At 35.5% G+C, this 12,838-nt stretch overlaps 1 protein-coding gene across 1 annotated transcript in view; it reads right to left on the bottom strand.

The window, feature by feature from the left end:
• ITGBL1 (integrin subunit beta like 1) overlaps positions 1-12,838 on the bottom strand; it is a 132,785-nt gene that overhangs the window by 53,448 nt on the left and 66,499 nt on the right. Inside the window, exon 7 of the mRNA XM_063392379.1 lies at positions 10,559-10,705. Coding sequence (XP_063248449.1) covers positions 10,559-10,705 — 147 coding nt within the window. The remainder of the gene's footprint in view (positions 1-10,558; positions 10,706-12,838) is intronic.

Below are 12,838 nucleotides of genomic sequence, written 5' to 3'. Positions count from 1 at the left end.
GTGGGGTTTTTTCCTTATAAATCATATATTCATCACTATGTATGCTCACACCAAAGAAGCAACCTATGACGGTAATACAGTAGTTCATCTTGAATATCAAGATAATTTTGATTTAAATTCAGAATTTGCTAAATGCATTAGCTTTTACAAGTCTGTTGAAAGAAAGATGGACTTTTGTTCTTGATAGAAAAGTCTACATACTTTGAAAATGAGATTGACTTAATAAATTACCTTTATAGATTTCTGACTCTTAGAAATACCTGTATCTCTAATATACCAGTCAGTGTTTCATGCAAAGTTGGCAAACAGCATTTTAGAATTTAATAAAGTAGAACGTGACTATTGATATAAACATGCAAGTCCTTTTTTTTCACTGCCGGAAAAATAAAGTTGGCTTAGCTTTTTATTGTCTTTCTTCTTATTAGAATTTAAAGATTTTTTTCATCTTTGACTCTATGTGTTTCAAATACTGTACTGATATGCAGTTACCATGGGAGTGGAATAACTCACTTTGTAATATAAGTAAAACATAGAAAAATACTTGCAGAAAAATAAAGAACTCCTCAAACAAGAAATTATGAAACAGATAAGCAAGTAAGCATTGATTAGGTTAGAACCTGGTCAGGTTTAAATCCAGTTAAGAAAAAGGGTGGTGTGTCATTTTTACCACAGAAAGTTGGGCCTTTACAATTGTTTTATCATGTCCAGGCTTCCTTTCCAAAAAGCAGATCCTAGAAAAACACATCATAGTATTCACCAACAATCTGAATACTTGCAATTCTCAACAGCTTTCAGCTTAAAAATTTGGTTTGTTTGATTTTCAGGATCTTTCAGGTATTTTTAAGTCAAAATTTTCACAACAAAATAATAAGGAAGAAATGAAATTACTCAATCAGCCTGGGAACATATTAATCATCTGTCACACTATACAAAATCAAATTTGGGTCAGAACTGATTCACTTATTTTACACAAGTTGCTGGTTTGAAGAAGGCACAGAGCAAGTAACAGGTTCAGAGTAGAGCAGTGGGTCCTTGACATTATGTGCTGGAAACTCTTCTCCTTTCATCTTTTCCTGAAGGCTTCCTAGATACCACACTAACCTCAGTGCAGAAAGAAATTCAGTCTTCATGTGAATAACCACAGTACAGTATTTGATAGGTGTCTCTTTACTCGTGAATTAAATGGGATTGGGACAGTTCCCTGGCACTGAGGCCAACTGGAATGGAAGAAATGGCATATGTACTATCAGAGTGAATGCAGGCAGCCTCATCCAGACTACCTACTGGGACCAGTAACTAGCCCACACTAATTCCTGAACTATTATCAGGAATTGTTTGGAGAGAATACTAGCTGGCACATGCAGAAGTGGCCCAGTGGCTGTTCTATCAATCCACCTTTAGACAGGCAGGTTTCAGTGCCTTGGGATCCATAGAACTGTTTAACTTACTAGCATAGATGTTACTGCCAAAGTACCTCAAAACGATCTACGAATGACAAGGATTCGGGAAAAGGACTCTTTTTTTGACCCATGTATCAAAAGCAGAGGTTCCTTGCTCCAGCAGACTTTTATTACCTTTATTTATACTGTAGTAAGGCATTATATTTGGGGTAAATAATATCATTATTTGCTATGATTCATAGAATGCAAATGCAGGCATCTAAAGGTTAGCCTGATAGTAATTATTTAAAGACAGTAAGGGAAGTATGAATTATGACAATTCATCTTATAGTAACACAGAAATATAGAAGAAACAGGAAAATCACTTCTGATCACTATCATTCCACCAAAACCAAAGGCCGAAGTATCTTATTTTTATGTCTAGATAAACTTAAAATGAACCTCACCCAGAACATTCCTCTGTGTTTACAATAGCTAGCATCCATTTAACATGATGAGTTGACTCTGTTGTGCACACACAAGTCAGTTCTGCATTTCCAAATGCAAGTTGATTCATGCACTAGTGTTTCAATATACATACATTTCTTATGGTGATGAGTAAGTATTTTGGACAATACAGACCTTAATCTCAGTTTTTGCTGCACTGTACAACTTCATGACTTTACAGGAGATATTTGTTCTACTAAACAAGCTGTGAAATCTAATCAGCTCCCACATAAACACGTGCACATATCTTAATTGCTTCTTTTTTTCCAACAGAGATTCTTTTGGAATGTCTTCTGTTACTGTGATTAAACTAAGAATACTTGATATCCCAAAGTCATGAGAGAAGGTACTTAGAGGTGCTTCTATTTTAAATGGCTGTGTCGCTTCCACAAATGCAAAACAAACTTAAGTCTATCTCTCATGTTGTATGCATTGCAAAAACATTCCTTCTTACAATTACCCTTGCACATTGCAATGAATAATTTTTTCATCACTGTGAATTATTCCCATATCTCTGCAGTTACTTAAGACATTCATAAATCCTGACTGCTGGTCAGACATCACTTTCTGAAGTGAACCAAAATAGGATGACAATTTGGAGCAGCAAAAATCTACTTCAAAAATCATTATTTATTTTAATTGGTTATATCTTCACTGATTGGAATGCACAGCTTACATTCTACCTCCTTACAAATTAGTTTATTATATCAAAAGCAAGCATATTTAATGTTAGTCATCCTTCAGCAGAAACTAAAGAAACTTTGCTTCAAATCTCTGACTGCCAGGATTTACTGCTTAAGAGCATGCAGTTTCTCTGTCCAGCATTGACAACAATATATTTGTTTTCTAGGCTCCACAAGCACATACCATCCATCAGAGGCATCGATGTGTTGTGGGTCTATCTGCAGCTCACCCTCTAATCAAATGAAAGAGACAGACCAGAAAAAGGATTTAGAGGAAGTCTAGCATAAATGAGTGTCAGTCCAGTCTTTGATTAGGTAATAGCAATTATGATAATTACAGCAATACTACTGGAAAATATTCTAAAATTGCAAGCCTGTAGCAGAGTGAAGCACTTGCAAGAATCCACTTATGCCTGAACATTTTGAATAACCATGTTCTTTCAGTTGTAAACAGCATAATTTGGCTGACTAATTTAAGACAGTGATCTATTACAAATATTAATATATAGGTGAATTCTTCTAAAATATAGTCATCATCTACAGTTTTAAACCTCACTGGAATACAAATAGAACAAGTACTGAAAATTTAACCCAAATTCACACACAGTATTAGGCAAAACTATTATTTCTCACATATTGTTTTTCTGGATAACAATTTCGATATTGAGACTTTTATATTATATAAACAATAGGTAAATATGATATTTTCCCCCCTTGGTTTGCATTCTGTATTATGTTCCCTGTTCTGGTAAAAAATCAAGTTCAAACAATTTGAAAAAAATGGGTGCCTGAAAAAAAGGCCTACTATGTCAAAAGACTGAATCACTGAATACTGACTTTTAGAGCAGCAAATGAGAGTCACACCAATTGATATGGAGAGCTAAAGGTAAAGAAAATTAATCAAAACTTGGATGTGGAAGACACTATGTACAGAAGATAGCTAGCTGTCAGAAAGAAGGCAGTTCTGGCCTTCAAGGTCTTTCACAGATGTCTTTCAGAGATGAAAGATGTCTTTGCTGGAGAAAGAATTATGATCAAGAGAACAAGAATGAGGAAGACAACATCACACACAAGAAGAGGTTTGCAAAGTGTCCAGAGGTGGTGGCATTTCAGAGGCACTGCCTGAGAGAATAAGAGGTACTTTTCATGTGGTCAGTGCTTACAGCCATCAGAAAAACACATTCCTCCCTGAGCAGTAAGTCTGCTATTTTTTAGATTTGTGCCTTTTGTACCCCAACCATTGTTACCCTTCAGAGTAACCTTACCTAAACCAATGCTCCCAAATACACTCCAACAGGCATATGGACTGTTAGCAATAAAACCATGTCAACTGGCTGTGGTTAGCAAGGCCTCCAACCTTGAGGCTTCCTTCAGCTCTAAGACTGCAAAGCTTCTTTTACATCCTTTCTTGATCAGGTGGTCTGTCCTGACCTACCTACCACACTGACAATAAGTAATTGCATATTAATATATCACATATGTGTTATAAGATATATGGTATGAAAATAATTGATCTAGCCTCTTGCATTTTCATTTAAACATCAGAATTTGTTTTGTCCTTTACTGCCTGTCATAGTGGTGAGAATAAAATGAAATGTATATTAATGAAAACATGCTATATTGAAAAAGAGCATGTCAAATTATTCTCCTCAGTGAGGTGTCATCCATGGTTGTTATTCTACTAGCCACTGATGCCATGGTTTAAAGATTCCTTTCTTATACTGGGCTTTTATCCCACAGCCTTAATTCCTAAGTATCGTCCTAAATCAGATACATTATTTTTCCTCAATTCTTTACTGCTTCTCAAAATTCTCACCACGAAAACAAGTGAGAAAATTCAGAATAGTAATAATTCTATTACAGAATTACCTCACTCGTAGAATATCACCTACATCTCAAACAGATATCTTCCAACACACTCTGCTTCTAGCAGAACAGATTAAGAAAGCACTTATGCAGAAACAAAGTACTTGATGAACCATTTTTTTACTATTGAGTTATAAGCACTGCAAGTAAGGGTTCAGCAAAGAAATGAAAAGTTCTTCCCTTAGTTCCTCCGCCCCCTACTTCATATCTCCCAAAAATACAACAGTGTAAGGTAAAAACAGCAGCAAGGAGTGCTGTAGGTGGGTCACAAATAAGTACCTTTCTCTACAGACAAGAACTGAAGTGTTGAGCTCCTGAATCTCTTTCTGGTTTCAAAAAAAAAAAAAACAAAAAAAAAACCCAGAAAAAAAAATTTTTAAATTTGGAAGCTTTTCTAAAGACAGCTTCCAGAGGATCTTGCTTCAATTGAGAGAGAAAGGCTCAAACAGAGCCTGAATCAGAGAAGCTGTTTAAAATCAGTGATCTTAACTATTGATACACAAATCTAAAAGGAGCAGGATGCAAATACTTATTTCAATTTTTTTCTTATACTTCAACAGACAACAAGTGGAGTGCAGAGTGCCAGTCCAGCATATAAGAGCATTCCAAATTGTATAACAAATGCCATTATGCCAGCTCATTCAGCCACAAAGTAATAGCATAAGAAGAGTGCCTCTCTGCTTGAAGCACACAGATGTAGAAAGGAGCTCGATCTCAAAGCTGATGAGATGAAAGCTAGAGATGTGACACATGACTTGAATTTGTGTTCTGTTCTTGTTACACCAGCTAATAATGCTACTTGCTGCCAGGCTGTCGACTACAGTGCTTTAATTAAGACCTCCTTCAGAATGCAGGGGTCATGCAAAATGAATGAAAACAGCATGCCAAATTCAGAGATGATGTACATTAGAGTAATTTACACTTCAATTAAACAGCACAATTTGCATAATAAGGGGCTGCAGTAAAGAGCTAGTAACAGGGGTAGTAACCTAGATTTTACCTTAGGATTGTTTACACTTTTGTGCTCTGACCCCATCTTGTCATGTAGAAAATGTAGTGAATTATTCAAACAGCAACTTCTACATCATCTCCTCTTACTAAGTCAACAAGCCATTTAGAACAACGCTTTTCTATAAGCATCTACTAGATACAGGAAATCTTTTTCATTATCAGTTTTGGCGGTATCAAGTCCTTCACTAATAACTGCACTTAGAACAAAAGAACCAGAACTCTAAGGTTATGAAACTATACTCAATGAGATTCCAGTGGTAATAGAAGTTGTTCTCATGATGTGACACATGCCACCAGCAGCCCTTCTACCCTTTTAAGGCAGCCTACCCAACTGTAGGGACTTACTTGTAGAGATGTAGAGATGAAGATGATTGTCTAGATGAAAAGATCAGGATTACCACATTACAGTTGTTATAGGTTTTAAAATCTTGAACATATACTGAATGATGTTATTCAAAGGTTTATATGAAACTGTAGTAGATAATGATGCAACCCAAAATTATTTGCAAGCTGAATACTTGATGTCATATTTTCTGTCAGCCATGTAGCACTTCACAAAGGTCAGAAGACAGTTCTGTAGTTACACCTGGTTTTAGGCAGCTGTTTAGCACATTATTTTTATCTAGGTTCCATCCACTCTTGTCACTATACAGATACGATTATCTCACGTGTGTTTCCCTTTCCTTCTGTGTATGTTCTCCATGTTGTATCACCTGGAATCTAGAGCAGTTGACACAGCAGCTTGTATGCAATGAGATGTTTCAGAGCAGCATAAACTGTATTTCATACAATAGGACACACAACATGCTCCAGAAAAGGATTAAGTCTTTGCAGCAAGCACTAACCAAAGGCTCTGCTCTTTGGAGTCATCACTGACCTTTGCTTTCAGACTTCAGGAGATGGTATCTTGCCAGACTGGCAGTAGCATTACAGAACACAAGGGATTGATTCGCTGTCTTAGCTCACCACCAGGAATCTTTAAGGATGCATTGAACACTGTTGCTCTTCCATTAAGTCAATCAAAATTTAATAATTTTCAATAGAGTAGATACAGCAAAGTTACTGCTGTCGGCAAACTTTCAAAATGCCACACAATCTTTGAACTAATGATTTAGTATTTTGAAAACAGAGTTTAAGGGCCTTTTCAAAAAGAGCAGAAATCTTTTTAAGTACAGAATCAAAAAATCCCTTCAGTTTTTAGTTAGCCAATGCTAGAGCAGGAGTGTAAGGATGAATTTCACCAGTAAAGAAATAGTTTCATTTTCTCCATGTGACAAATAAACAACAGCAATTATAGAAAATACACTTAACTAAAAAATAGTACCAATAAGAAGATTTTGCATTTATCTGGCTTTGGAAATCTGCCATGGAATGGCTGCATTCACCAAGGGTAAGTGAGGAAAACAAGATTATTTTTAAAAACCTCTCTCATCTATTATTCTCAAAACCTCCTCTTTTTTATTTTCAATTCTTTCCCTGAAAGCTTTTTTATTAAAACTATTTTTAAATCTGCTTTGTACCTGAAGGGGAAACTCAAGTGAGTGATGTGCATTTTAAAGAGAAAAGTGGTTTGTCTTTGCCCTTAATCCTGACAACAATATAGTATCTCTTCATTTCAAACCATAATGATTTTTGGTATGTTTTTTCCTTCATATCTTACACTGGTCTTGCTGTACAGTATGTTCTTAAAAGTAACAGATTTTCACTGTGAAAAAAATGAAAGTATTGCATCTACAGTTAAAAGTCATGCAGCAAGTTTAAAAAAAAGCAACACTCTTGGGAATAAAAGTGTAGAAGGAATTCTTCACTTTATATGAATGAAGATGCCTAGAATCACTCCTCATCCTCAAAAGACTTTTGTAGGGAAAATAATTTTTGGAAAGTTCTTAATGTGTTTTTATTCCCAAAATTTTCTTGTGATCTTCTATCACCTTATATATAGCAGGAACTACTGACAGTATAGACAGCCTGATTGATGCAACTGAGAGAATTTGTAATTGTTCTGTCTCTATAACACCATTTCAGCATGTAGACATTCTCCTTTACTATTCAGCATGCCAATATGAAGCCTTCTCTCTCCTTCACCTACTGAAACAGCTATAGATAGATAGATAGATAGATAGATAGATAGATATAGAGATATATCTCCTTATATCTATATTTATATCTATATCTGCTAATATAAATCTTATAAGATCATGGTGTAATATTTTTTGCAGCCTCTCTGCTCTCCCCATATGCTGAGCAGCACCCATGAAACAGTTTGCTATTGTTGTGAGGAAGATCAAGAAGGGAATTATGATCTGAAAACAAAGTGCACCATTTCATCTACCCTCAGAAGAGCAAAATATAGACTGAGAAATTCAAATTTATAGTTTTATAGATAGTGATTATCTAATTGTGTTCTTAATAACTTCTTTTTAATTATCTTAGATTTTTAATACAACTTTCATATACCCCTGATACATTGAAGGTTCCAAAACCCCAATTTCTTTCACTGTTCTTTTTTTTTCCTATACTGTTTTTTCTCTTGCTGAGATTACATGACTAATAGTTAAGGGAACCTAGGATTCTCAAAATCAGGGTGGGATGTGCCAATTCTCTTAGTTTCCATTGCTATAAACAAACAAAAAAAAGGTATCTAAATCTAAAAACAAAAGGTCCAGATGAACAGAAAACATTATTTAAAGAAACACAATGCATGGCAAAATTATAAAGCTGTGCACCTGCATCTCTGAGGATTCTGTTGTGTATCCCATTCCATACATGAACAGCCTTACCAAAAGACCCTACTAAATAGGGACATTAAGCACTCAACTTCTTTGGCAGAACAGTGGCAGAATTACTGACCTGGGCAAGGTACAAGTGTCCTTGTACCACCATTTTCCAATGAAAAAGAACATTTCCTTTTCCTTTTCAGACTTTCCTTTCCCTATTACACCATCTTCTTTAAGGATATCAGAAAGATTTGGGATGTATTTACAAGTCTATGGCCTTTCTCACTCCTGAAGACTTGAAAGAGATTGTGTTTGATTGGAAAACCTTATTTCAATTCATTTGCTTGTGTCACACTTCTGCCCATGACAAGTAGTGGGATTTCCAAGTGGCACCAAATTTTACCATGCAAGTCCAATGATGATTTTTCATAGGAACTATACCCTACTTTAGCAGTTCGAAACTGTCTTACTCCTTTTTTTTTTTTTTTTTTTTTTTTTTTTTTTTAAATCCAAAATATTATGGAAGAAAGGGAAATCCAAAGGATTCCAGGGTAAAAATAATACACTGTCCAGCATAACACGGATGAGTAGACTAAAATATCTTCCCAATGTCTTAAGCAAAATTGTTCATAGAACTAAAACATTATACTGCTTTCCATTTTAAAATTGAAGTTTTCATGGGGAATTTTTTCAAGCCTGGAATGCAGAATCTCTTGTTCCTTCATTACAGCAGCTATCACACTATGAGCCTTTTGCACTCCTTCAACACCTTAGTGATCTCTTCTTGTTTGGATGTCAAAGTTCAGTGAAAGCCACTATCAATTAAGCCTTTTATTCCCATAGATACTGCTTTTGAAAATTCTGACCAACAGATCACTCACTCAAATTATTTCACCTGAACATTACCTGTTTCACTGCCAGATCTCAATAGAAGAACACTGCCAGCATCAAGTGTTTTTGCAGAAAGCCCAAAGCATAGAATTATTGCCATTAATGTTAAAATCTTTATATTTATTTTCCTTATTATACTTAATTTTAAAAAATTCAGTACTATATATTTATTCAAATTAAACTTGTTTTATGATTTTCATTCTTCCACTGCCATTTGACTCTCATAGAGGATAATGAAATTAAATCATAGAATTGACTCCAATTCTCAAAATACCCATTTTTACTGAAGCAGATGAAAGAAGAGACATTCAGTATCCATAAGGACAGGGAAAAAATGATCCAGTATTAAAAAATTTAAACAGTGACTCAAAAGTCAGTGCTCCTTTCTTTTAGTTATCATTCTTGCAAGCATAAAAAATAATTTCTACAGATGCCCATTTTACAACTAACTTATAACAAAAAATTCTGTTGCAAAATTTTAGCAGGAAAAGAGAGAGACAATTAACTGGAAAACTGCAGCTTAACTAAGAAAAGAGCAAGCAACTGTTTGTTAATACATAGTTCTTTTAAGACACTCCTGATTCTACATTTTGGAAGTAAATGAGCTGCTACACAATTACAGGGGGAAAATAGTACAATTACAGAGAACTTGGGTGGACAGCCTACAATTTTTGACTGTATTAGATAGTATTAGTGAAAGAATAAATCACAGATGAACTGACATTAAGGGTCAAATGCAGTAATTCAAGAGAAGCTTTAGGCCTTTCCCAGAAAATACTTAAATGGGCAGAATTAATAGCAACTTCAATTACTAGTCCTAGCAATATTCTGTCTCATATTTACTTTTCTCTCTTTTCTCTGCAGAGAACCACATTTCTCACAGTGACAGAGGAAAATTAGCAGGTCCTTTTCCTTCTGAGAAAAATTGCTTGCAATGTGTATTTTAAATGTATGTATGACTTAGTATATATTTTTAGTCAAAGCTTTTGAAAAGGTTAGTGTCATAAAGAGATGCTTTGAAATTAAAAGCCAGTGGCCAACTAGAAAACTGTGCTGAAGCACAGCTGCATTTTATAGAAGTCAGTCCTGCACTTAAGGGGCAGTTTTTTAGTCAGAGTAAATCCACAGTCCTTATCAGAATGGTGCTGCAACACTCTACACAGGCTGAAAATCTCATGCTGCTTTTGTCAAAAAATTCACAGAATAAATTCATATTTTTAATGTATCTTTAGTAAAGACTTAACTATGGCAATTTTCAAAGCACCCTTGAAAACATCCAAAATAAATGTTAAGACATAAAATAAAACACAAAGCAGGTAAAATAGGTGACCTTTGTATTCTTCCCCTCCCTTCTCCTAACTCACAAGTTATACAGGTGTGATTCATGCACAGTAAGCCAAGAAGGTACACATTTTTCACTACTACTAATTCTGGACAGCTGTAAAAATTATTTTAATGGAAGTACATTTAAAGGGCATGAAAATTCTTCCAGAAATGTGCTTACCTCTTCCAGAGCAAGGTAAATTAGAATTTCCTTGGCATTTCTTAGCACTTTCTTCAACTGACATTGGACATGAATGTGGGTGTTCACACTTTATCCCAGTCCATCCTTCTTTACAGTCACATCTTCCACAATTACACTGTCCATGACCTTTATGAAGAATACAATTCAAGGTTAACCTCCATTCTGATGAGGTACAAAAAACTCTTAATTGGATGAACTTTATCAAAGTTTGGGCTTCATTCAGTAATGAGACTGGTAGAAAAATACAACCAATCCACTATATCTGCTTTTGCTTCTGAAAATAGCACTGGTCTGCCATTCCATTTGAGCCATATTCCCTTTTCTGATTTTTCCTTAAGGGGTGTTTTGCCTCTTAGCATATGATCTAATGCAAAAGGGTGGAACAGAGATTAAAAATATACATTTCACCACTGTTTGGAAAAATGGAATCTCATAAGGCAATATATAATTTATTTTTATGTTCTTTTTCTACCATGGCTGCAGCACATTATCTCAGAAATATATCAATAACATTTTTTATCTACTTGCAATAAACATGATCCACTAGAGACAAGCAATGTCACATCAATTCCAAGTCTCAAACTAGCGCCTTCTACTAAACAGGGATACACAAATAATAAAATATGGAAATATTGGACATAATCAATTCTTTTTCCAACAGGACAGTTGGATGTGGATTTTGCTGTCTCACTGCATCTCTGGGACTATTCCCTGCACATATTAATTACAAACATATGCAATTTTTCTAGAGGTTTTCTCAAGAAAAACAAAGAAAATAAAAGATAATTGTTTTTTCTCCCTCTTTATGCTCTTTGCAAAAATCATTGAGATTCTGGCAATGCAAACTGCTCCTGAGAAAAGCCTGAGAATCAGCAAAACAACATTCCTTGCCACAAAATCAAATATTGTCCTGGGTTGAAAGATATAACCAAAAATGTGTATTCTATTTTCATTTGTTGAAACCTGTTGGGAGATATTGTTCTTTATCTCTTGTAATGCTAGGAGGGGGGAAGAGGGCGGATGCCTTCTGTTAATGGGACACCTGATAACACCAGATAAGGCAGTGGTTTCCTATCTGTTCCTCCACCCATCCTCCTCTGAGTGACATCACCTGTGAATGGGCCATTTAAGGCCTCTCACATGACTGATAACATCACCTCATTCTATTGTGAGATGCTCTGCACAGTGGGAGGAGCCAAAGCCTTTCCACCAGGATAGAACCAGCAATCCCAAACTCCAAGGGAGCCTGTTTGCACGGGATTCCCAGAGGATAACTGGACCTTTTCTTGAAGATCATTTCTACTCCAACAGAGCCACAATTGTCACTCTGGGAGGACTTACTTCAGGCTGCTTCCAACACCCTGACCAACAGGGTGTCAAGTTTGCATTCTGACTCTGTCAGTGGTCCTTTGTACTATTGCGTTTGTCTTATTTTATTTTTATTTTATTTTTATCTTTCCTGATGTTTGTTCTCTCTCTATTAAATTGTATTTCTGACTTGGAGGCTCACTGGTTTTACTTTCAAACCAGCACAAATAGCTATTTTCATGAGCTCAGACAGCAGGTTAGATTTCTCACAATTTTCACACAGTCATCATTTATTGGACACACAACCAAAGTGTTGCTCCAATGTCCCCTTCTCTATCCATGTCCTTCTTGAAAACCATAGTAACAGAGATTTTATATTTCTTTCTAACCATACTTGCATTTTAGGATTTTGAAATTTATAAAACAAATTAGTTTATTAGTTAACAAGGAGAAAATGGTAAGAAGCAATCATTCTAGGAGTCATCAGATTACTTCCCAAAATACAAGTCTTATTAGTTTCACAAAATAACTTTTGCCTACACTTGTTATTTGTTTTATTGAAAAGCATAACAGGCTTTCTCTTTTAGGGGAGGAGTTTGGATTAGATTGTTAGGAAGAAATTCTTTACTGTGGGATTGGTGAGGCCCAAGTTGCCCAGAGAAGCTGTGGATGCTCTGAAAATATTCAAGGGAAGCCTGGATGGGGATTTGAGCAACCCAGTCTAGTGGAAGGTGTCCCTGCCTATGGCAGTGGTTGGAATGAGATGATTTTTAAGGTTCTTTCCAACACAAACAGTTCTGAGATCACATGATTCTTTCCTTTGCTTTCATGTGTACCTGCTGACAGGTTGTTAATTGGATTTATGATTCCTGACCCAGATAGATACTTATGAGAGGATTATGTTCTTTCATACAATAGTTTCTTTGCTAAAGCCACAGCAAAGCAACTAAT

Source organism: Prinia subflava, chromosome 3, assembly GCF_021018805.1.
Source record: "Prinia subflava isolate CZ2003 ecotype Zambia chromosome 3, Cam_Psub_1.2, whole genome shotgun sequence".
NCBI lineage: Eukaryota > Metazoa > Chordata > Aves > Passeriformes > Cisticolidae > Prinia > Prinia subflava.
The sequence above is the reverse complement of the archived record's forward strand: the minus strand, read 5'-3'. Positions and strand labels throughout refer to the sequence as shown.